At 44.3% G+C, this 25,948-nt stretch overlaps 1 protein-coding gene across 3 annotated transcripts; it reads right to left on the bottom strand.

The window, feature by feature from the left end:
- Window positions 1–1,059: 1,059 nt before the first annotated feature.
- Window positions 1,060–25,660, bottom strand: LOC119155168 (agouti-signaling protein-like). Of its 3 annotated transcripts, none has more exons than XM_037403440.1 (4): window positions 25,426–25,660; window positions 6,996–7,150; window positions 3,411–3,472; window positions 1,060–1,831 (listed from the first exon to the last, which is right to left on the bottom strand). In XM_037403440.1, exons 2-4 carry the CDS (start codon window positions 7,147–7,149, stop codon window positions 1,655–1,657), a joined length of 393 nt encoding a protein of 130 aa, XP_037259337.1. In that variant the 5' UTR covers window position 7,150; window positions 25,426–25,660; the 3' UTR covers window positions 1,060–1,654. The 3 variants fall into 3 exon arrangements, with proteins under 3 accessions (XP_037259337.1, XP_037259338.1, XP_037259336.1); XM_037403441.1 differs by lacking the exon at window positions 25,426–25,660 and adding an exon at window positions 7,274–7,328; XM_037403439.1 differs by lacking the exon at window positions 25,426–25,660 and having other exon boundaries at window positions 6,996–7,170.
- Between the last annotated feature and the right edge of the window lie 288 nt (window positions 25,661–25,948).

Genomic DNA, 25,948 nt, shown 5'->3' with positions numbered 1-25,948 from the left:
AAAGAATGCAAGCTTGCATCATATCTGACAACTGATGTATTTTATAAAAGATGAGTAACACAATGACATCCTGTCCTTATTTGGGCCCTTTTGTAGATTAATCTGTCATCTGTATACATCTCTAAGATGAACAAACATTTCTGTCAAAGTTTGAGCTATGTTTTGAGCTCTGAGGTTTGGGCTGATTATTATTAGAAGAAAAAAACCTTCATCTGGCTTGAGCCTTTTCGGAGTGTCATCTGTGTCATCTTTGCCTGCCTGCCTAGAAGATTTTTATAGCCTTCATCCATGTTTAGAAATAAATCAGTAAAGAATTTTTTCTCAATTAGACATGCAGAGAGCATTAGAAAATTCAGGATTGGGATTAGAAAATTAATGGTTAGAAAATATCTGATTGTGAAAGCTGAAGATCTTTGGTGTGGACATGGGTGCAGCCATCTGGTTGGCAGGTGGAGTGAACATGGAGGATGCAGTTTTAGCCCTGGGGGTGCACGCGGCTCCTGTGGACACTGGCAATAGCAGTGGGATGAAGGGAAAATACTAAAACCAAGAAAGGCCCACAGAAGAAAAAAGTGTAGAAGATGGGGGCAAGGAACATTGTGGATACAGAGCAGAGGAGGTAAGAAGTAAAAGCTGGAGTTTGGCAGATGAAGAGTCTTCGATGTTGGGGACAGCTTCTGGGTCTGCTCCCCCCGGCTCCCCCGTGAGCACGCACCCCGCTGCTGGCAGTGTAACCACAGGTTCCTTCCTGTGCCATCTCGGGTATCTCAAGGGTAAGGCAGAGAGCTTCAAGAACAAGAGAAAGATGTCTTCTAGACACCTGTTTGCTTCACCTGTACCTCTAGAGCTGTTTATGAGCCTTGGAGGATTGGTATGGCGTTCGGTAAGTTTTTTGCTCCCTCTGGGCGCGGGTTGCATGCAGCACATGGAGGCTGCCAGCTGGATTCATGCTTGGGGTAGGTGCTGGGAGTTGCCCGTAGTAAGAATGGGCGGGGAAAGACAGACTGATTGTAATGGCCTTCTTCAAGAGTACATGTGGGATACACATTCATTTTTGCTGATCTTTCCTTTCTTCCTCAAAGTCCTGAATCCGTGTTCCTGTGGGAAGCCAGTTAACCCTGAAGCCTGCGTTTTCAGTGTGATGTTTTGGCGGTGCTGGGAGCTGGTGCTGGGAGCTGGTGCTGTGTGGTCCCTGTGGCAAACCCAGGCTCGTGTCCTTCACTTCACTGCTCTAGTGAGGCTGTTTGCGTGCCATTGGCACAGGTTTTTTAGTGCTGGTTAGGCAATGCTGCAGTCTGTGGTTAATGCAATCCTTAAAAAACCCACAAAAACAAACACCCAAAATCCCAATCAAACAAGAAACCCCCAAACCAACAGGAACCAAGAATTCTTCTTAAAATGTAGGTCAGTTTTGCTGAAAATTCCTCTTCAATGTCCATCTCCTTGGTTGTCTGCTCCCTCAAAAAACTTCCTATCTATGGTAGCATTAACCCCATGAAAAAAAATTGCCATTGTTTGTTTGGTTTTAAGAGGGGCAAATCCAAGCCTCCAGCTTCAAAGCTCTCTACTTTCATTGCTATACACATGGGGCAGTTTGCAATATATGCTTGAGAAACTAAGAAAGACAGAAGCCTTATTGCGTTCCCAGTTTGGCTTAGCACTTTGGGTTTAACATTAGACATTGGCAGATGGTCTGAAAAATACGGCATTTGCACAAAGCACAGTAGTTACAACATGAATTCAAGTGCGGTTTGCAGGTTTTGAAGTTTGGCACACAGTCAGCAGCTGGTGTGGGCCTTGGTTTTGGAGATATCTTCAGCTCAGCATTTTTCTAGAAGAAAACACATGGAAATTCACATAAAGGTGACATGGGTGTGGGTCAGGATAAAGCATAGGTGCAATGAAAGCAAACTGTGAGAGAGCTGGCTGGAGATGAGCAGGCGGTTGCCAGCAGTGAGACCTGTGTTAGCAGCAGTGCAGAGGTGTGGTGGGACTGGATCACGGGAACACTGGCTGGGGACCAACCTCCTGAACAACATGGTAAACCTCCTGAGCCCCCCATTCTGAGCAGCTGGAAACGTGACTGGCTAGAGCATTGGGAAATGCTCTGTAGGAAGCATGTGGCAGCAGTGAAGGAAGGGATGGAAGAATCTGCAAAGGTAATGACGTTACAAGTAACATAAAGTAAGGAATTACTCTTGGATCCCCAGACTTTTCAAAGGAAAGAGTGAAGCCTCCCTACCAATCTGTTGGAGCTACTGTTGGAGCTCGGTAACTCTGTGCCACCAGATTTGTGCACGGGAATTAACTACAGACACGGGTAAGTGAGCTGAAGAAGATCTCTCAGCCTACCCAGGGAGTGCCACTCATCTGTCCGTGCTTTGGAAAGGTGGAAAACTTGGGGTTGGTCAGCGTGTGCCTGGGACCAGGGGAGATCGCTGCAGCCCTCCAGCCACAGGCACCCTACACTTCAGCTCGGGAGTTCCTCAGGAGTTTCAGTTTTAAGGTAAAGTGTTAAGTGGTCTCTAAGTGCTTTAGGAGCCTTTAAGCCAAAATACTTTGGCAAAGTTTGGTCACAAGAATATCCTGCTTTGAGCTGAAGGAACTAAATGGAACTAAATGACATCCTTTTGAGCCTGGGTCATCCCAGGAGTTCAGGAAGTGTTTCTAGGAGGGTTATTGGCACAGGGAGTCAATTAGAAAGGAAAAGGACCTTGAAACGTTTCTGCTTGCAGCAGTGACTGGTTTGGCTATAAATGGCTATCACAACACATTAAAAATAAAGTAAAATGCTATTTTCTACTCTTCTAGGCAATCTCTGAAGTACTGGACCCTGTAATACTTTACATTCGAGACCTATGGGTAACGTCACATTGAGGAAATCCATCAATCTGAATTTACTGATCTGGTAAAATCATTAGCTAACATTTTCAACCAAGTACCAGCTTCTTTGTATGCCTCTGCTTTAATGTTTCAGCACCTGCAGTTAAAACCCAGCAGACAGAAAGCCTGTGCCCCTGGGCTGCAGAGCCTGAGGGTGAACCCACACAGTGCGGCTGGGAATGGTCCCTCTTTATGGCAGATGCCTCGATAAATTTACAAATAATTAAATCAGCTCAAGGTTAAAGTAACTTTTGTGTAAAAGAGGTCTGTAAAAACCAAAAGCGAAATCATACCCAAGACGACCCTTCAAACCCAAACAACCACCTCTGAGTAATCTAAGATCACACAGTTTTCTTTCCACCATTAATGTTTTGCATCTGTTTTTACAGTATTTAGAGCTTCAAATTGTATGTCAATTATTTAAATTGGGGTATGGCAGTAAAAGCCTTGCAAATGAGCACACTGAGGAAAACTGCAGAAGTAAGAAACCGCTCTAATTCAGCAGAGTTCTCTGAACAGCCACCTACCTTGGAGGATTTCTTGTTCTCTGCCTCTTTCCTGCTGACTTTCTGGGATCTTTTAGTTAAGTCTTCAAAGAGAAGAGCACAACATAATATTAAATCAATTTTACATCATGTGTTATTTAATTGAGATGCTTAATAGTATTTTTGTGGGAGAGAAGGCAGACAACCTGCACAGCCACCTTGTCACCACGCACGTCGCCTCTAGGAGGTGACCCCCCTGCACCAGCGGGTCCAGACGCACGTGGGCAGGGGGCTCGGCGAGGCAGAGGGGTGCTGGTGGCAGGGCTCTGGAAGGGCTTTTTCACACATTGTTTGGTCAGGTGTGAGCAAGAAAAATAATTTCAGAGAAATAAAATTAAAGGTCTCTGTAAAAGGTAGGGTTACTTATGCACATTAGTCACATGAATAAAAATGGGAAAAACCTTTAGAATCCTGTATTTTTTTTCCTCTTAATAGTTGGTGTTACCTGCATAGTTTTGCAGGCATTAATGAGCGTACGCTGGTTTTCGCAAGCAAAAACCTCTTTGCTGATTTGGCATAAACTCTTCATCTGTATGATCCCACCTTTCCTTCTTCATTTTGGTCCTTTTTCACCCACCGCCTTGTTTTACAGAACATGACTTGCAAAGGCGTTTCATTAGTGTGGTAGCTTTGGAAGGTTTGTGAATATTTGTAGAGTTGAATCTTGGATCTGGTAAATTTAGCGTGTGTGTTCAGATTATGCCCGATGTAACTTCTTTTTTTCTTTAGATCAAATCGCTAATATTTGTGAACTTCCTCCTATTATCCCTTGAAGTCTAATAGCATTTACTGCAGTTGTATTGTCATTATTATCATTCCAACTCTAACGCTGTTTATTACTACGTATAAACTCCGTGACTAAGACTTCTCTTGGGATCAACCCTGCAAGACTGTTCAAGTGTGAGACACTTCCCAGCTCCCTAATCTGGTATGGTGTTTAATATCTTTATTCTGTGAGTGTGAGGTCTGTAATAAGTGCTACCTGTATGTAACAAAAGACTGGGATGAAAAATTTACATATGCCCACCAATGAATGATAGACCCTTGTCTATTCTAGTGTTTGCTCTCCATATCTTTTTGAATATTTAATGATTGCCAGGATTTACAGAATGAAGAATACATATTTTAGGCTATTTTGGGGAGTTCATTTATTATCCTTTTGTCATTTTAGGTAGGGTTATACACTTCTAAGAAACAGTGGGAAGGAAAACTATACTTCAAGAACATAAAGTTATTGCCATTTAATAAGAGCATGTCTTTACGGGGGCCTTGCTCTAACTAGGATTAGTGGTTTGGATCCAGTTCCAGCTGGCAGATTATGCCAGCTTTGTTATGCTGCCCTTTGAAACTTTCTGATTCTAACCAAGATGCTTGTAAGCCATTTAATTCTACATGAATTTAATTTTCTGCAGTACAATTGTACAGGATTGTCTGGATTGCTCCATCTAGAAAACTGTTTCAACAACATTCAGTGAAAGGTTATATGAAGTGACCGAGCAGAGATTTAAATATTGGCATGATGTAAACATGCTTTGATTGTTCCGGGGAATTTGGTGAAGAAACGATGCTCAGTGGGCAGATGAGAGGGAGATGCAGAGATGCCTTTTTTGACAAGTGAATGCTGTAGTTGTCTCTTCTGGGTTGGGTAAAACCCTTGCTTTTCCCAGCTGGCCTCTAATCTCATATTCCTCTACCTACTGCATTTCCAACAGCTGCCCAGCGGGCCAGCTCCTTATACAGCTCGGCTGTGACGATACAGGACAACATAACAGGCTTGTGAAGATACTGATAGCACGCACCGCTGAGCCCTGTTGATACAACTGCAATTTGAAGAGCTATAAAAAGCGTGTATTAATTAATGATTGAGTATTTTACCAGCCGATGCTAACAAATTCTCTGCTTACCTTTTAATTCCATCTTGGTTTTTATTGAATTTGAGTTGGTACCACGAGCACTCTGATAGATTGATTGATTGATTGATTGATTGATTGATAGGTGTGTAAACAGCTGATTGCAAATGAATTTCATTACTCAAGCATGGCTATGGCAACATTTAAAACTGGAGCCATAACATGACTGCCTGCATCTCTGCTGTGTGGGCAACCAGAAGGAACTGGACTTGGTATAAAGAAATGTCACTGGGATAGGAAGGTCTATCCAAAATGTTTAAACTGATCTGATGAGAAATCTTTCTGTTGGCTAATATAAAAATAGATTATGTATATCAGCATGACAGATTATAAGCAATAAATTATAAAGAAATTGATATTATCAGGAGGGGAAGGGTGGCTGTGGTTATCTAAACACTCGCGATATTTGCTTTAAATCGTGGATATTTGCTGAGCATGCTGCTCAGATGAATGCGGTTGGCAAAGTGATATGGCATGGCACTGCCCACCTGCCATGTTTAAGGCACAGGCACATTTTTGTGAGAAGATAAGTGAAATCAGCTGAAGGGAATGCATTTTGTATCTCTGATTTTAAGTGGAATAATAAAGTTATTGGAAGTGTGAGACTGAAGGCATCTAGGATCACAAGGACTATGAGATGGAATAGCTTGGGAAGCTGCGGAACAGCATCAGCTTTACTAAGCTTGCAGTTAAGCAACCTTGAGTTAACTCGGGATTCGAAGGTTCAGCTTTCATTGGAAATGCATGTGTGGGGCAACTCCTTCTCCTTAAAGAATTATTGTCCTCAGCAAGCGTGCAGAGAAAATACAGGCAGCCAGGTAAGAACCCAACCTGCTTTAAGCAAAATTCCTAAAAGCCTGTGGAAAGAAGCTAACCACGAGAAGCTTTATTTTTGATCTGTTATATTTTTGATACAGTTATGGATGATGTTCTGCAGCTAATTATCCTTTCTTGGAAGGAAAAAGTTGGCTTAAATTACATTGAAAGAGTTAGGGCAGACACTAGGACAAAAATTTGTGAATGGGTAAGCATTGCCCTGACAAGGGACTGCCCTAACAGGACAGCTGCTCACCGGCCCGTAACAGCAGCGACATCGCTGGTCCTGTCCTGGGTGAAGGGATGAGCCCTGGCTATCCTCTGCAGTGCTCTTTTCTTCCCCTGGTTAAAAATTGTTTGGCATGAAAGTAAATTGAGATTGAATTTATATTTAATTAATACCTTACACTAAATGAACACCTTAGAGAACTGTTGAGTTCTCAGCCACAAGAGCAGATCCTAAAAACCCCAAAAAGTTAGGTTGACTTCTTCTCTTTGCACTAGACTTTCTGGAGTACTGGAAGGCTAATGCCCGTATTAACGGCAGAACACTTCTCTAACATAAAAACACTTACAGTATGAGAGGAGCTGAAGCAAAATCTGTAAGATGAAACAAATTTATGTATTTAGTTAGTTGTTTAGTTTTTTGCTCTAAACTGTGGTTTGCCTTGTTGCCGTTCTTAGCTGCTGTGGCCGTGTTGCCACTGCAGCTCCGCGTACTCTGAGGCACTGGGGTGCAATTGCCACGCTGTGGTCAGCTGGCCAAGCAGCCCACAGCAACCCACGGCTGTGTTTGCTGCAAACCTTGCTGATTTGGCACCGAATGGCAGGTTTTACCAACCGACTATGGAGATGGGTGGGAGATCCGAGAGGTGCATTTTGTTGCTCTTCGAGAGGCTGCATTCCGTCTTCTCCTCAATCACCATGTGGGAAGCGGCAGCTCTCAGCAAACTGTAGCAGAGCAATAGGCTTAGGAAGAGGTTCTTGCTTTCCATCCTGTGGAGGAAAAATTCCATTGTTATGAAAACCAAATTGGTCAAAACCTGCACACAGGAGAGACGCAAGGATACAAATCTCAGCAATGGCTTTCTGTCATGCTGTGCAGCTTTAGCAATGTACCTCTGACAATTCCTTTGCTTCCAACCCTTTGTCTCTGATACCAGCACACCTAAGATTGCAGTTGTCCGAGTGGGAACAATGCTGCCTTAAATGTAACTCTCACAGATGGCCTTTTGTTTTCTAACACCCCCCACCACCCCAGTTCTTTTCTCAAAAGGTTCAGATTTCCCAAAAGCTGTGTGTTCTTGCCACTGAGGCTTAGTGCTGTGTATTGTGTGACCAAGGGGGGAAGAACTGCTGCAGTCACTTTTGCCTGGCTCAATCACATCATCAGATTTTTCCCAGAAAACCTCGTTTAAAAATTTGTGCTACAAAACCTGGAAAAATGACAATAATTTAAAACAAACCCACAAATTATGTTTCCTATTAGTTTTTGCCATTTTGAAACAAGTCATTGAAGAACTGTCTTGTTTTATTATACACTGATGTGGCTGCTCTGGTCCTATGGTAAATCATAGCCATAACTCATGCAAGTTATAGAACACCCAGTGCTGTAAATCATTTATGGGTCTTAGGGTTTAGTATGTACTTAATAACTTCTGAGATGTAATGAATTCTAGGGAATTTAAGCATGTTTATGGAGAAGCCTGAGCTCTGCAGGATGTGGCTGTGGGCCTTGGAGGAAAGCCAACGGCCCTGGCCGAGCCCCGCGTGAGCAGTGCAGCTCTGCAGGGTGCACAGTGCGTGTCCCCGTCCTGGTGCCTTTTTACGTGGTTGAGGTTGATTTTATTTCCATCTGCATTAGTTTTGTGCTGTGTCAGAGGTAGGGGAGCCTCCCCTGGGGCACTGCAGCCTCCAGATTTGTGCCTGGCTTTGGGGCAGTGAAAAGCCACTAGGAGCAGTAAGAAGAGGGAGTGAAACCAAATGTTTTGAGCTGTTAATCTGGTTGTAATTACTTAATTACCAGAGAGTTAAGATATGCAGAGTTGCTGCATTGGAAGAGCTTCAGTCTAACTGCTGCTGCTAAGCCGGGTCTGTGTGACACCTGCTTTTACAGCCTCCACTGACCCCACTCCCTGGAGAGGCTGCACGCTGCACCCCATTCCATGTGCTTCACTGGTTTCTCCAGCCTGTCCCACCGGCCATGCTGGTGGGAAGAGCGTCGACACCGCTCACCTCGCTGGCTGCAGCTGCACTGCCAGGACCCAGCCTCGGCGGGGTCCTGCCAGGGTCTGCGGGGCACCTGGGCTGGACCCCCGGTGATTCAGGGACATCTGCACAAGCTGCAGCGAGGCGGATGCATCCGAGCTCAGAGCTTTCCAGTAGGGGAGATGAACATATAGGGAAGCAAGTGCTGCTCTTTCACCGCCCTCACTGTAAAAAATTCCTTCCTTCCCTGTATGCCCAGATCCTGTGAAAATCAGCATACTTAAATGCTAAACAAGCTAAGATTTCTTTAAGTAAGGTATTTTATTTGACCAACTGCGCATTTGGAAACGTAGACCAGCTTTTGGGAACACAAGCCATTATTCAGTTCTTTTTGAATTTTAAGCATATGCCTAGAATATGAACATCAGCAGGGATAATCAGCTTGGTAAAATTAGTTACGTAAAAAGAAGTTCTAATTGGGACCTGAATTTTTATGGTTATGACCTAAACAGTTATCTACATATATAAGTGTGTGTTAGAACAGTCTTTAGAAAGCATCAAGAAATCTCAGTCAGGTTTGGGCATCTTCTGTGAAAAGAAGTGGGGAAAATGATAAAAGGGTATCTCTTCTGCATTAAAAAAAATAATAAAATCAGGCTAGGTTCCTGACCTAGCAAATGTCAGGTGGTGGTGGATGCCCCGTTCCTGGAAATGTTCAAGGTCAGGTTGGAGGGGGCGCTGAGCAACCCAGTGTGGTTGAAGACGTCCCTGCTCCCTGCAGGTGGGTTGGACTTGGGTGGCCTTTCAGGTCCCCTCCCACCCAAACTGTTCTGTGGTACACGGCATGTCTAGGACAGGTAAATGTAGACATTTGGGCTTTAATTTTTCCCCTGCTCTCAGCTGGAGTGAAGAGAGCAAGCTGTGAGCTGGAAGCTGTTTATATTTGCACATGTGGTGTTCATGCTGTGGGTTTTGCTTTCTTAAGCAACTTTTTAGCCTAGTCGCAGGATACGCTGTGGAACATACCTATGCCTTACAGGTCAGTGCATGCTGCCCATCTGGCGTACTGGCACAGCTGGCACATGACTGTCTGTTGGAGACCATGTCAACATGCCCCCAAAGTACTGTTTAGGTAAACTTCTTCTGTCCCAGAATGTTGTTTCCATTGTAGTTCCTTGGCTTTATCTCAGCAAAACTGCCAATGAATGCAATTGTGCCTGTGCAAATGCAACAAAATAGTAAAATTCTACAGCTTGCATGTGTTCGCTTCAGGGTGACATGCGAGTACACTCTAGTGTTAAAATGCAAACCTAGCTGCATGTGTTGATTTGAATTCTTGTGCACATGGGGGGCAGAGAGTGGGTTGCCAAAAGCACTTAGGTGGGAGGAATTTTACAGCCTTTGAGTGACTGAACCTGGAAAACGTATATATTGGTGAATATACATTTTATCTGAAAAAGGTAACACACCTTGGAGCAGCGTAGACTGCTAGATGTGTGCAACAGGGAACTCTGAACAGCGTTCAGAGAACACAGCAAGCAAATAACAGCATATGTGTAGTAAAACTGATGATTACGGATAAGAAACCTGGAATCTCCGAAAGCAGCAAGATTAGTAGCAGAAGGTTACAACAGCAAAGTAGACATTACTGCATAGAAAATTCTCATGGTGTAGAACCATTAAGAGCAGACACAGATGTTTGAACAGAATTTAGTCTTCAGAACCAAAGGAGAGGGGAGCAAACTAATCCAGCGGACTTTGAGAAAACAGATTTCTGTAAGTTCAGAAATTATGGGTAAAGCTCCACAAGAAACAAAGCTGAAATGAAAAACCCCCAGTATTCAGAAAACTAACTTGTGGTTAGAAAGCTACAATGAAACTGAATCAAATGATTAAGAGCAAATATCTGGTGATCTGTTAGAAAAAAATATGCTTAGAGCAATTGACACAAGTTTGGCCTTCTTGTTAGCTGTGAAAGGAGGGGATTACACATTTTTTCAGTTTGATTTTTTTAAAAATTTGAGATTTTTGAAGTTGTAACCATTTGGTGTGATTATTAACCCTCTAACTCTTGCAGCTGGAGGAAATAAAACTGAGTGGAACTTTTTGAACTGCTAAGTCCAATACATAGTTATCCTCCACAATCAGCGCGTGTCCATCTCTTTGTAGGTTCGTGACAAGTTGACCAATTATTGCAATTGTAGAGCCCTTCCACACCTCCCTGCTTAATTGCCATATAGAAATTAATTGTCCTTTTAATTTTCAGCCTGACCAGTCTGGGGAAGACATCAAGTACTTCATCTGTTTATATCTCCCTGCTCCATTGACTGCCTGAGTCACCCTGGCTATTCTCCGCGCCTCCTTGGCTGTGCGGCTGTGCAGTTGTGTGCCTGGGTGGCTGTGCAGCCGTGCGGCTGGGTGTCTGTGCGGCTGGGTGTCTGTGCGGCTGGGTGTCTGTGCGGCTGGGTGTCTGTCTGTGCGGCTGGGTGTCTGTCTGTGCGGCTGGGTGTCTGTGCGGCTGGGTGTCTGTGCGGCTGGGTGTCTGTGCGGCTGGGTGTCTGTGCGGCTGGGTGTCTGTCTGTGCGGCTGGGTGTCTGTCTGTGCGGCTGGGTGTCCGTCTGTGCGGCTGGGTGTCTGTGCGGCTGGGTGTCCGTCTGTGCGGCTGGGTGTCTGTCTGTGCGGCTGGGTGTCGTCTGTGCGGCTGGGTGTCGTCTGTGCGGCTGGGTGTCCGTCTGTGCGGCTGGGTGTGTCTGTGCGGCTGGGTGTCTGTGCGGCTGGGTGTCGTCGTGCGGCTGGGTGTGTCTGTGCGGCTGGGTGTCGTGTGCGGCTGGGTGTCTGTGCGGCTGGGTGTCGTCCGTGCGGCTGGGTGTCCGTCTGTGCGGCTGGGTGTCCGTCTGTGCGGCTGGGTGTCTGTCTGTGCGGCTGGGTGTCGTCTGTGCGGCTGGGTGTCCGTCTGTGCGGCTGGGTGTCCGTCTGTGCGGCTGGGTGTCTGTGCGGCTGGGTGTCTGTCTGTGCGGCTGGGTGTCCGTCTGTGCGGCTGGGTGTCCGTCTGTGCGGCTGGGTGTCTGTGCGGCTGGGTGTCCGTCTGTGCGGCTGGGTGTCTGTCTGTGCGGCTGGGTGTCCGTCTGTGCGGCTGGGTGTCTGTGCGGCTGGGTGTCCGTCTGTGCGGCTGGGTGTCCGTCTGTGCGGCTGGGTGTCTGTGCGGCTGGGTGTCTGTCTGTGCGGCTGGGTGTCGTCTGTGCGGCTGGGTGTCTGTCTGTGCGGCTGGGTGTCTGTGCGGCTGGGTGTCGTCTGTGCGGCTGGGTGTCGTCTGTGCGGCTGGGTGTCTGTGCGGCTGGGTGTCTGTCGTGCGGCTGGTGTCCGTCTGTGCGGCTGGGTGTCTGTCGTGCGGCTGGGTGTCCGTCTGTGCGGCTGGGTGTCTGTCTGTGCGGCTGGGTGTCTGTCTGTGCGGCTGGGTGTCTGTGCGGCTGGGTGTCTGTGCGGCTGGGTGTCTGTCGTGCGGGGGTGTGTCGTGCGGCTGGGTGTCGTCGTGCGGCTGGGTGTCCGTCTGTGCGGCTGGGTGTCCGTCTGTGCGGCTGGGTGTCTGTCTGTGGCTGGGTGTCCGTCTGTGCGGCTGGGTGTCCGTCTGTGCGGCTGGGTGTCTGTGCGGCTGGGTGTCTGTCTGTGCGGCTGGGTGTCTGTCTGTGCGGCTGGGTGTCCGTCTGTGCGGCTGGGTGTCCGTCTGTGCGGCTGGGTGTCCGTCTGTGCGGCTGGGTGTCCGTCTGTGCGGCTGGGTGTCCGTCTGTGCGGCTGGGTGTCCGTCTGTGCGGCTGGGTGTCCGTCTGTGCGGCTGGGCTGTCTGTGCGGCTGGGTGTCGTCTGTGCGGCTGGGTGTCCGTCTGTGCGGCTGGGTGTCTGTGCGGCTGGGTGTCTGTCTGTGCGGCTGGGTGTCCGTCTGTGCGGCTGGGTGTCCGTCTGTGCGGCTGGGTGTCTGTGCGGCTGGGCAGCGCGCAGGCCCAGAGGAGCCCTGGCAGTCTCTCTGCAAGTTCCCAGATCTCAGCCCCCAGTGAGCTTTGGAGTTCGGCATGTAGGGGCTTCCACCTGCAGCAGGGGCTCTTTGTCGTTATCTCCCACAGCTATCTCTTGATGCCAACGCTGGGCTCAGCCCTGTCCTGGATCACACTGAGCCTGCTAACCCCCTCCCGCAGATCCCTCGCCGGTGATGTAGTGCCCCAACAGCGTGCGTTCCCAGGGGTGCGGGGCTCAGGGGGTGCCTGGGGCGCTCCCTGAGGGCAGGACCCAATGGCCGTACCCTTCTCCTGGGTGCTATGAGCGCTGTCACCACTGTCACTGCACCATCCACAGAGGTCTCACGCAGACTCAAGCATGGCTCCCGCGTACCTTTGCTCTGAGGGTTAAGCACTGCGATTCACTGCTCGGCTGCTGAACTCCAGCACGTCTTCCCTGTTGGCAGCCCCCTACGCACGATGCTGAACGTGCTTCTTTCACTTAAACATAACTGTAACCTAACCACCTAACTGTCAGCAGCCATCACAGCAAAAGTAGTTTTATGACCTCACAACACACGGCAAGGATGAAATGGAGTGCGCTGGGTCTCCTTGTCACACATCCATCGCATCCCTTTGACCTTAAGTGCAGGGTCTGTACAAAAGGCTTTTTCCTGTGGGAAATATCCTGTATATCCCCATCTGCTACTGATCATCATAGGAAATCCTCAAAATAGTCCAAGTTTTCCTTTTCTTCAGTACAGCTAGATGAGTATGATAAATACCGTTGCATTGCCTGGAGATAACTTTCCTGGCTACTGCCAGACCTGCTGTTTGTGTCTGCTTGCATGGGCACATCTCTGCAGGGTTTGCTTGTCACTAGTTCCAATCGCTTGCATTTATAATTACCACAGCATCAGAGTTCTGCCAAACTCAGCTGTTCTGGAAGCCACCAGGGCAATGTTAATTCCACTTACCAATGGGCTTTGATATGGAATCAGGAATGCAGATTTACGTTTATGTGGATCCCTTGCACATAACAACTAAAATCATTGAACAAATGCATTTTACAAAAACCATAACATTTTTGTTCTGAACACGATAATGTATTTATAAGTGACAATGATTCCTGATCCCCCCTTCCCTGCCCCCCAATATCTATTTTGTGTTAGTCAAGGGGTGGGGGAAATGTCACTATCTGATTGTCCCATTTGTGTACTTTTTTCTGGGCGTCTCCCAGTCTAACTTTACTTTTCTTTTAAACAATTGCCCATGGTTGTAGAAAACAGGTTCCATATTTCGAGAATCTGTTCCAGTCTGATACTTTGTTCATTATTTCATGTTCTACCCTTGCATCTTGACTTGTTTAAAAAAACTGAAGTGCACGGTTGTGGTGCTTGGGTATAAACAGAACCTCAGTTTGGGTAAGAAATGCTCCGTGTGCTGTCTGTGAAGATAGACATGGCTGTAGCTGACAAGCAACCGTTTTCAGACTTGAGGCAAACTTAGGTCCAAGTCTTTTTTCTTTCAAGGGTAATAGTTGAGGCTAATTTTATAGTTCTCCTCTAATACCCCTACTTAGTGCTATTGGCTAAGTTTGTCCTCCAGCCTACATATTTTCCCTTAGGTATTCCAGAAATTGCCCTGGAGCCCATACTGCAGGTGAAGCTGGGTGGTTACATGCCTTTTGCTCAGGGATTTCATCCATCAGCCTGCCCAAACTGCTGCCAGACAAGCCCGTGTTCCCACTGTCTGCGCCCACCACGTGCCGTGCTGCACCGGCTCCTCCCTGCCCTGGCTGGGTGGCTGTGAGGCTCGGCTTTCCCTTTGCATAAAACAGGTGTATATCCTTATTTACCTGCACAAAATGGTGTAATCTTAACTTGGCTTTAAACAAACAACTGGCACGAATTTCTAGGATTAAAATGTGTCACATCCAAATTTCGGCTTCTTTTCTGCTTCAACAGAGCTATAAAATACTATTGACCAAAGACGAACGGGCAGGTGGCATTGGAGGGCTTCTCTCAATTCATTCTCATTCCGTTTCTGTCTTTCAGACTCTTTTCTCTGGTCTTTTGTGTATTACTTTTTTCATTCCCCGGTATAGGAGCCTAGCACAAAGGGCACTGTCTTTTCTCGAGCTTCTGTATACCAAACCCACAATCAGTTTACTAAAATGAATTGTATATGTTGTACAGAGGTAAGTGCACCAGAGAGACTTCTGTTGTGTTTGATGTAGTATGTTAAGTTTCTGCGCAATTTTAACATTTTTTTAAGCTATTGAACTCAGTTTACCCTTCTTGCTGCTTTTATTTCTATTTTCTGTCTACCTTTTGTTTTCTTTCATTTTCAGTGATCCACTGTGCCCGGTTGCTTTTGACACAGAATTTTCTTTGGACACATTTCTCCTACCTTTCATGCATTTAATTCTTTTTCCTTTTGCACTTTTCCATTGTTTCCCTACCTTGTCCTCATCATCTCCAGCTGGATGATCCTGAGGAATGAAGCAGTGAAACTGGATGAGATGCAACAGTGCAAAGGCCAAGTTCAAACACTGAAGCTTGAGGGCAAAAAAATTTCTGAAGTTAATGGCTTCTGGATTTCAAATGTTAGAAAGGGAAGAACTGGCTGTATTGATTACAGCGTGACCAAGAGTGATAATGTGATGCAGCTGTGAAAAAAGCAAATTCAGTCCCAGGGTTTATCAAGAGGAGTTTGTAACAGAGCTATGAAAGCATTTATATTGTATGCAGATACTGGTGTTCATTTAGAGGATTGTGTCCAAATTTCATTGCCCATGTAGAACAAAAATGCATTTAAATTAAAATGGATGGCAGCAAAGAACCATAAAATCATTACAAAATGTCATTGCTTGAGATAACATACGATCTAGCAATGTCTCCCAGGATAGTGTCCTAGACACCCAATTTCTTTATACTCCACTTGACATGACTTCATGTGGAAGGTGGTGTGGGCCTTCATCCCCTCATACATGTTGATGACAAATATGAGAACATTTCATTTACATTTGTGATAAGCCTGAACATGATCAGGCAAAAGGATCTTGTTCTATGCCTAGAAACAATGCTTTAGCGTCAAATATTCTTGAATTTTTTAAGGATGCCTGAATACTAATACACTGTTATCACATCTAACTGCATGGTTTTAAAAGCACCTTACGAACATATACCATTCCCTCATTTCCTTGGTTGCATCAAACTGGTTTACTGTATTTTTGGTAAAAGTAAAATGAGCTACAGTGAAAATTGCTTCAAGCTTCCCTCTTAACTTTGAAAAAGGAAGGCATTTCTGAGAGTATCTGAGGCATGTTCCATCTCTAGTAAACTCAGTCATACTGACTTTGAGCTTTAGTCTTCTTGTGTCAGAATCCCAGAATCCCAGCACGGTCAGGTTGGAAGGCACCTCTGGAGACCATTTAGTTCAACCTCCTGCTGAAGCAGGTTCTCCTAGAGCAGGTTGCACAGGAGGAGATTCCAATTAGACCTCCTCCATTAGACTGGTGTCTAATGTTACCTGCTCCTTCGGTAAAGCAAGAATAACATAACAGTCATCCTTCAAGTCCTCAGGTCCCGGAGGACCTCGGTAACTGAATTCTGCAGGAGCACAGCTATCAAACACTGGGGGAACGGGGTGATCAAAGCCTGATGGAAGGCAGTCCTCAAATCCCAGAGCACTACAGTGCTCAGATGCTGCATGGGTGCTGTTCCTGAAGTTTTGGGCACATGCATTTCATTAACTGAAGCAGAAGGCTTTACAGTTTTCATGTTTTTGAGTACCTCATATATATATATAAAAAAAGCAGCAATATGAAACTGATGGCATCCTCTACAGTCTGTTCCTGTTAAGAATAGTCATAATTTGATCAATGGAAGAAAGCTGACGCTTTCCTTCATCTGTGTCTCATAACCATACACACAGATGCAGTTGCAAAAGTTGTATGGGCTGCATCGACCCTTGCTATGACCTGCAGCCGCTTGGGGCTGCTTGATGGCTAAAAACAATTAAAGACAAACGAGGCACACAGCCAATCCAAAAAGATTTGCAATGTGCAGGACTATGCAATGACACGCATAATTTGGCTTGTATATGTCTAAAAGCCCTGATTTACAGATGCTGTATGTGTTATTTTTGTAGAAATATATAAATGCAGTCATTTTTAATTCTCTGTGTGTGTACGTAGGGAAGGGGATAGCTCAGCACACTCTTTCAAACCACCCTGTGTTTATTTTTCTCTCTGCAGCTACACTTATCTATTACCCCCCCTGTAATTAGGCTGTATATCACACTGTTTAGACCAAAACCACTTGAGCTGGGATGGGTTGAAAAGGAAGAAAATAAATTTCCATCCTGAGGATGTTCAGCTGAGTCCACTGGGCCGTCATAGCTCAGATTTCAGGATGGCAAAAAGGGTGAGAATCACTCTTTATGGCAGCTAGAACCAAGACTCACTGGGGCTCAGAGATCAACTGTGTTTGGACTAAAAAGGAAGAGTCTGATTAGAAGAAAAACTTGTCCGTCACAGTCACTATAACTATAAATTACTTGCTTGCTCTTCCTTCTATCGCTCATTCGGAGCCACCCCTACCTGCTCAGGTGCTGCATTCTTTGCTCAGGATGGTCAGGACAACAAAAAGAGGTTTGAATTACAGGAGAAAAGGTTGAGATGAGACATAGGGAAAATCTTTGCAACATTGAGGATAGGGAAGCACTGGAATAGCTTGCCTGGAGATAATTACTCAGTCTCCAAAGTCAGAGACATTTAGGAATGAATTAGACATATGTCTGTCAGTCAGCCTGCTATGCCACTTTTCATACTCAAAACTAACACAGATTAAAACCCCCCACCAAAGCCAGACAAAACTACACCTTCTTTAAAACTACCCAGTGTGATGGTGCCTATAAAGCAAATATGGATCTGCGTCCCAGTTGTCAGACACACATTAGATGCCACAACTGAGGATGGAGTGAATTTAAAAATTAAAAATAGAGTGTAATAACTGAAATACTTAGACACAACTAATGTCAAAAGAAGCAACTCTGAGTGATGGGAGTTGTTGTGCTGCTCAAGTGGAAAAGGCACAGAGAATCAATGATTTGTCTGGCTATTTGTAGTGATCAGTATGAACGATGAGGTGCTGGTGACTCGTCTCATGGACGCTGCCTTGTAACAGAGCCTACGACGGATTTAGAAGTGACTAGTAAACTGATGGTTTATAAGAGCTCTTGAGAAAGTAGCTAGAAGCCTCTAGCTTCTAAGAGTGGATAAACCGCGCTGCTAAATATCTAGGAGAGCGCAAAGCCGTAATGAAGCTACAGGCTCACAAAAGCAAACAAGGCTGCTGTGATCCATGGCCTGACTTCTTCCATGACAGGCTGCAGACCTTTCCTGGATTTCACTGCTTAATTCTTAATTAAACCAAGTGATAAAATGTCTGGTACTTTGTTACTCTAGATTTGTTTAGTTTCAGTTTCTAGGACCTGCATCCTTCTAAACCTTCCTCTTCACTGTGGAAAATGCTTTTGTTTTCATTTTTTTGCCCCTCCTGAGAGGTAGTTTCCTCATATTCTCCCAGCTCAGATGAACAGGCTCAGCCCATAGAATTACTAAGTATAAATTACTCTCCTCCCAATTCTTCAGTTATCTACATGGCTTTTCTGTTCAATTTTCTAATTTTTCATTAGGAGCAGAGGTAGTATTTCTTTAGTGACCTTGCTGATGCCAAATAATTTCCTTACTCCACTCTTTTTTTTACTCCACTCCACTAGTTATTTTTTAATCAAGTTCTCTATTTTCTGCTTCAGTTTTTTTCTAGGAACCGAGTCAAGCCAAAGCACATATAATGTCCTTATAGTCCAATTAGTCATTTAGGTTATTAGCAACTATCTAGCTATTCCATGTCTTATTGAGAATGAGCTTCCCACCCAGCTTCACCAGCTTAACAATTAGCACCTTCTTTAAACTGGTTGTCTAGCCTTCCCCAAAGGAGCAACTGATTCCACCAGTATGGGGTGAAACTGGGGTTGAGATTGGGTGGGCTGATCGATCCATTGATCAGTCAGTCAGCCTGATGATTATAGAAGGAATCCTGGATTCCTGCCTTAAGGACTACAGGGGGGAAGAGCACTCCTTTCCCAATGCTGAGTGTGCATCTCAGTTGTGAGAAGCTCCCTGTTCATCAGCCAGCATGTCACATGCTTGAAGGCAAGTTATTTAGACCAGTTGCTTTAAAAGAGCTCTGATGCTTCTTCTGATTGACTGATAGAAGGGAAAGTGTTTTTAATATCTGGATTTACTTCAGTAGTGAATATAATATTTTTTTCTTGAACCTTTCACTTTTTCTGTGTTGTTATTTCTGGTTTAAGTTCAAGTTGTGCTCTCATGTATGAGACGCATAGCATTGTTAGGGGGGTTTATTATTTCCAGTGCACTCTACAGGCTCTACTTGGAATTTGATCTGCCTGCCACAGATTATCATTTTGCTTCCTGTTTTTAAATGATTCTAATCTTCTTATTTATTTTTACTAACATCTTCAGGGACAGGACTCTGTTTGAAAATGTACTCCCACCTTTGTACTGGGATTTAGGGCATGTTATAAAGCATTCTTTAAGGGTTCTGGGCTGTCCCTCATCTTCTGCATGTTTAAGTCTTTCTCCTAGCTTGTTTGGGAGAATATAATTCTTTCCAGCTTTATGGAACTGCCTCTAGGAGGATAAGTATGTTCTCAGAAGATGAGAAGCCAGTGAAGTGTCTGTCTTTGAAGACTGTAGGAAAGAGGAAGCCATGAAACTGTTGTTCCAAGTTCACTTTTCAGGGAAACAACTTGTCCTGGTTTCAAGCTGGGATAGCGTTAATTTTCTTCCTAGTAGCTGGCACAGTGCTGTGTTTTGCATTTAGGATGAGAATGATGCTGATAACACATTGATATTTTAGTTGTTGCTAATTGGTGTTTGTACTAAGTCAAGGACTCTTCTGCTCCTCGCCCACCCCACAGCCAGCAGGCTGGGGGCACCAGGAGCTGGGATGGGGCACGGCCGGGACAGCTGACCCCCACTGACCCCAGGGACACCCCAACCATGTGGCATCACGCAGCGCATAAACTGGGGGAAACTGGCTGGGGGCTGCCGCTCGGGAACTGGCTGGGCATCGCTGGCAGGTGATGAGAAACTGCACTGTACATCACTTGTATGTTCTAATTATTTTGTTATTATTATTATTCTCCTTTGTTTTCTGTTCTATTAAGCTGTCTTTATCTCAGCCCGCGAATTTACTATTTTTTCCCTCAATTCTCTGCCCGTCCCACTGGCAGGGGGGAGTGAGTGAGTGGCTGTGTGGCATTTAGCTGCCTGCTGTGATAAACCACAACATAACTATAAGAAATACTTATCCAGGACACAATTATACAAAGTACTATCCTGTAAGAGCTTACATGCTGTTTTATTAAGAGGCATTACTTTTCTGGCACATCCTTCTGCTCTCTTCCTGTGCATGACTAGATACAGGCTTTACAGACAGGGGTGTGGGAGATCTCCCATTTGTATTCACTATCAAGCCTCTGTTGTCTTTGGTTGTATTCTGTTTATCCATTCAGGAAAAAAATGGCTTTTATGTCACAATCCAGACATCTAAGAGGTGAAGTTGTTGGTTTTTTTAGGAGGGTATGAGTTGTGAGATATTTGATCTGTGACTGGTGGAGGCTGATGGTGGATTAGCTTCAGAAATCCTTTGGGCAACAACAGTCCTTCTGGCAATGTGATAAATAAGATCAACAGCCGATTTATATCTGATGATAAAACCAAAATAACATCACGCTCTGGCTTTTGCTGCTGATTAATTTAAGCAACTTGCTTGAAAGTCAGAGGACCGAGAGTTTCACAGAAGGTAATGGAACAGGGAGAGGTGCTGAGTGCCGTGCAATGCCTGCTTGTGGTGGATGGAAAACCAGGTGAGGAATAGGAGATGGAGCGTTGGCAAGGGTTCCTACTGTGCAGTACGTGCATGGAAGATGGGTACAGCTGTGGTTGTCAGACTTCCTGATCAGCCCAGGATGCTCTGAGGGACTGTTGGGGTCTCAAGCAATCAGCCGGGTCCGCAGCCTCGTCCCCGCTGCTGGTGCCTGAGGTTGGTGCTGGTGCTGCAGCTGTAACCTGGGCTCAGGCTGTGGGGGAGAGCTGGGAGGTGCCCCCTCAGGGACTCCCTGCTTCCCTCAGGTGCTGCAGAGGAGGCAGGAATTTCTCCTTAGCTGATGGCAGAAGGACCTGCAAAAGGGAGGCTTGAAGGGGCTATGGCTAAAGGGCTATATTTAAGAAAGAACGATAAATGCCTTTTATTTGTTTTCAATGTGGAATGGAACTTCTAAATATCCTACTCTTCTATTTGACATCGTAGACTAGAGGGTTCTGGCTCGTGTTAATCTTTGACTGGTAAGAAGCACAATTTCTGCTTGAAGGTGCCCGTTGCACATTGGTGACACACGCCAGCCTGGCACAGCTCAGAAGGTGCTGAATGAGGGGGAGGGCAGCCCCTTCTGGCGTGGCCACCGATGACTATGGGGAGAAATGGACGTTTCTGGACATTCCTTACACATGCAGGCAAGGTCGTGTTCTCCTGACTGCGGCATGGGCGAATAACGGTTGGAGCCATCAAAGCATGCAGCTACTTAATGCAAATTAATTTGTTGCACTTATATGCTCTTTTAGAAATTAGGAAATAGACAATAAGAAGATCGATTTGCATCGCCCTTGTCCATGTAGGAAAACCTATGACGTGGACATCGTGTACCATATGGAAGAAAGATGTCGGAGCAGTCTTGTGTATCTATGCAAGATCAGCAAGAGATCTGGGCTATCTCTACAAAGTGCTGCGAGGCACAGCTTTCTTCATGGAAGAAGGAAAAGCCATCTGTGGCCCATAAGTGGGAAATGAGGATGAAGACAAGTATCTGGGAGATGTTAATTGATAAACTACACATAGGAAAGCAACACATACTAAGAATGAAAAAGTTATGGACAAACATCTAAGAAGAAATGAATATTGTACATTCAGAGTGGGAAGTTTCTGCTGTTCTGGAAAACAGTGACTCAAAAGGGCTTGGGAGCTGTGGTGGAAATGAGCTCACGGTGTAACACGGTTGTCAAAAGTGCTAATGGAGTTCTTTAATGAGAAATAGGACTAATGGAGGAAGAATGCTTATTTGGGATTGGTATGGCTATGTCTGGAGCATGCTCCAGGAACACCACTAACTGAGTGGAAAGAGTTGGGAGAAACCATTAAAATGACCGAAGGAATGGAAAAATATGTCTAAAAAGAGCTCTCAAAGATCAATCTCTTTAATACAAAAGAGAAGCTGTAGAGTCTCTCAGTTCCTGAATGTACTTGGCAGGGTTGGAGGCGGGATGTGATGACAGAAGGGTTTGCCAGCAAGATGACAAAAGCATAATGAGATGAAGTGACCAGAAGTAGAAGCCGGGTCTAAAAAATTTCCCAGATCTGAACTATTCTGGCTCTACTAACAGTTCTACTTTAGACCACCCAAAGGCTGATTCAGGTTTTCTACTACAGAAATTTTAAAAGAAAATAAATATTTCAGTAAGAAAAACAAATTCTAAGCAAAACTGCTGGAAATGACATGGTCTGTGTTACATGCTAACTAATGATTAGGTGTTCGGTTTTATTATGGTCTTCCAAATCCTGGAATCTGTGCCGGGAGGTGGCTGGTCACTTCAGCTAGGGCATGCTGGGGACACGCTTCTCACCCATCATCTGGGAGACAAATGCAGTAATTTCACAGTTTCCCTATCAATTTAACCTACCTCTCGATTTCCTTATTTTAAAGGGTATTGTTTCTTTTTTTTTTTTTTTTTCCTAAATCCTGAGATCTCTGAAGCCTCTTTAGCTCTAGGAAAATAAGTAAAATTTCTCTCCAGTGTCAGGCTTTGAGTCAGACCTACTACAGCCCGTTCTAAACCCTTAGAAAGCACATGCTGGAACAATGAGCTTTGAGTTTCAATCTGCAAACGATAAAAAGCTCAAGGTGAATCCCTATATAATATATACACAGATATTATTTAGGGGTATGCCTATATTGAAAATATGTAGTGATGTACTAATTTTTTTCATGTGTTGTGTCCCCTGAAATGCAAAGCTTATTGCTTTCAGATGATCTGTGCGACATTGCTGCCATTTCATGTTTTTTAAAAACAAAACAAAAAAGAAAGAAAGATAGATGGGAAATAAGTCTTTGTAGATTCTATATGGCTCGGGCTCAGAAAAGTGTCAGTACAGATTCTTTCTAACTCATGTTTTTAGTTGATCACAGGAGTGAACTAGATCTGCTCAGCCCAGAGCTTTGTCATTTTATCGCATGTAACAACTGATGATTCTCTGTGGGCCATCATGGCCGGTTCCCCACAGTGGGATCAGTCACCTTTATGGTTTTTCCTTTAAGCAAACATATTACAGCCACCAAGAAACAGGGGTGCTGTTCCCAGGCGCAGCCTTCCCGGGGGTTCCCCTGGCAGAAGGTACCTGCTGCGGCCCCAGCAGCGCTCCCTGTCCTGGCTGGCCCCGCGATGCTGCAGGGATGCCTGGTTGGGGCACCTGGAGAAGGACCTGGCAAAGCCCAGTGCCACATGTGCTCCACAGGAAGGGCAGGCGCGCTTGTGTGTGTCCGCTCGGGCCAGGCTTTGTTTGTAACTGGGATACTGCTATTGACAGGCTGAACACATACTTCATACTTTGCTAAACAAAATTATCGCGTTGAATGGATTTGAAATGCTGAATTAAATGCTATTATGTCTTCCTAGTTATTTGTAGGTGGGAATGCATCACAGATATTTTTCATGGCATGAGCATTTCAAAATGCAGAGGGGAAAAAAGTCTAGTGTTGCTTCCCGAGTAGAGCACTGGTCAGTGCTGCCTTCTACTTCCTTGTAACTTTAATTAAATATACTTCTTTGAAGACTAAATAAAATTTGAATGACCCACGTGAAAAAAGATTGAAGAGAAATAGTGTGATTTGAAAACAAATTTCACAAGCAAATGCTATGCAAGAAGTCAGTGGGCTTTTTTCATTAAATTTGCTGGTTTTAGAAATGTTGTTAAAAAGTAACAACGTTATGCAATATTTCTTCCGTGCAACTATGTATGCCACATGAGTGTGGGCACTTAATTAATGAGGAGTTAACTATCTAGTCAATGTTTTTAGTGGGTCTTTATTCTGCAAAATACTGGAGGCTAATTCCTGTGTGTAGCTCTGCTTGTGAGTCCACTTGTGCATCACAAGCTAAAGGGAATACTAAAGATGCAAACCTGTAATGAAGCTGGCAAAATTCTTCTGCAGTTTTCATTGAACTGTTTTTTTCCATGTACAAGAAAAATCAGATTTCCCCCCTCCCAAGTTATCTTCCCTATCTGTGATCACTTGTGTATTTTTTGCATTTGGGTTGGAATGTTTGTGAAAGCTTTCTGAGCCTGCTTCAGCAGAGGAAAAAAAAAAATTATTCTGTGAAAAGTTCTGCAAAAAGATGCACAGGGAAGTGCAGGTTTGATATTTGGAAAGCTGAACCGGAGATGTGTTCTTAAAAAAAACAAACACAAAAAACCAAACCCCACAAAAACCCAAAAAATCAAGGCAAAAAAAGCCCAAAGCAACACAAACCAAAAGTTGTACATTTCCCACCCCCAGCCGCCCCCCCCCCCCCAGCTTCAAAAGACCTTATTTTAGAGAGACTGTGACTAAACCAGCCCAAAATGTAGGCTGGAGAGACTTCAAACTATTGAAATAAAATGTACATAACCTTGGGGGGGGGGGGGGGGCAGATCTACAGTCAAATAATACCTCTCGAGAGCCCTTCCTGCCTCCATCAGAAATGTTTCTGGTATTAAGAGGATAGCCCACAAACTGTGAAAATGCCAGAAAGCAGCAAAGGCACATTTGAACACAACGAACTACACTTTTCTTTCATCATATAGCTGAAAGTCAAAAGAAAGAGAGCTGTATAATATACAAGGAGAAATAAAGTAGGGGAAAAAATGTAGATGAGAATGTAGGGGGAGAAAAAGATGAGAATGTGGAAAGCAGTAAGAAATGCATCTGTTTAAGAAAATCACAAATGTAATAAAATGAACAATGTTACTGTTTGTTTTCTAGTGACTGCAGTCATGATAAAGTTGATAAAACACTGTAGGAATTCAGGGTGGAAGAAAAATGTTGGTATTGCAAATGGCAATTACAAATTATCTTTACATTTCGTATCTTGTTAACTCTGTAAAGCAACTGTTGCTTGCTAAACTTGCACAAAATTATACAATATTATGAATACTAATGGAGGATTAGACACTTGGGATATCTGTAGTGTAAAGTTACCTTTTTGTGACATGCTAGAGAGAGAACTTACAGGGCAAATTAGTAAAAGAATTACAGTCCAAAGTTTGAAGAGAAATATTACCACTCCCAAAACAAATCAATTCTAAACCGTTAAAATCTTTCAGGAGTTACAAAAGTTTCAGCAAGATAAAGTTTTTTTCTATTTCAATATGATAGTAATTTTATTTACCTCACTTGGATGGGGAAACAAAATAATTTAGCCAGCCAAATAAAGCAGTGTAAAAATACAGCATAGGAAATATACTTTGTTAACATTAAAATCACACAATAGTGTATAGAGATAATACAACATTTAAAATAACATCAGAAAAAACTTAGATACAAGTAGACTAGACTAAAGAGCAAGATTTGCAACAAAAAATTGAAGAGCCAGATACATCAAACAGAATCAGAACAATCTAAATCACTGGCAGCACTGAAAAAAGTGTTTGAAGTTGAGCAGAAAACTGGAGCAAATAAATGCAGAAGAGCAAAAAGGTAAAATATCAAGTTCAGAGAATTTTAAAACTTTACTGCGTCCCAGACAGTGAGATAGCTTTGCAGGACTGAGTAGAGTGTAAAGGAGGACAAATATCTCCAGTGCCATGGAGCAGTAAAACACTATTTTAAGTCCAAGCAACACATTGGAAGTTAAATGCCCTGTAGAAGAGGTTAAATATTTAGGTCCTACCGAAACAGCAAGCTGTTGTCCTATTCATCAGGCCCTAATGAAAATCAATGCAGCTGGTCTCCCTTGTTATGCTGATCTTCAGAGAACATAGGCAAAGCTTTTGGAGTTGTTTGTACTCCCATTTGACTGCAGTGCAGCCTGCTTTTAAATATCACCTCCTCCCGAAAGCAATGAAGAAGCATGTACTAAGTTTTAGCTGACAAAATTATGACTAGGATAGACAGTCTATTCTTTTCTACTTGAATTTCTGCTTTTTCTCACTCCTTTTTTTTATTTTCTTTTTTTTTTTTTTTGCTTTCACTGTTTCACTCTGAAAAAAACTGGTGGAAAGTTGACCCTCAGCCCCTCCTTTTTCTCCCCGTTTGAAAGCCACAGGGAGAGTCCTGATCCAGCAGTCCTCAGGCAGGGATGTTTTCAGCTGATAGCAGTGAGATTCTTCTGCCACTCAGGTAGAAAAACATAGATCAGAGGGAAACAACTGAAAAGACCTGCTGATTAAAAAAAATAATCTGTTGTGCTCTTT

The sequence above is a fragment of the Falco rusticolus genome, chromosome 10 (assembly GCF_015220075.1).
Source record: "Falco rusticolus isolate bFalRus1 chromosome 10, bFalRus1.pri, whole genome shotgun sequence".
NCBI lineage: Eukaryota > Metazoa > Chordata > Aves > Falconiformes > Falconidae > Falco > Falco rusticolus.
This window is presented reverse-complemented; position numbering and strand designations above follow the sequence as displayed.

Coding starts and splice junctions, on each gene's coding strand:
- LOC119155168 (XM_037403439.1), bottom strand. CDS start 7,170: ATGGAATTTTTCCTCCACAGGATGGAAAGCAAGAACCTCTTCCTAAGC. Junction 3,473..6,995: donor CCCACCCATCTCCATAGTCG/GTTGGTAAAACC, acceptor TTCTCTTTGAAG/ACTTAACTAAAAGATCCCAG. Junction 1,832..3,410: donor AGAACAAGAAATCCTCCAAG/GTAGGTGGCTGT, acceptor GTTTTCTTCTAG/AAAAATGCTGAGCTGAAGAT.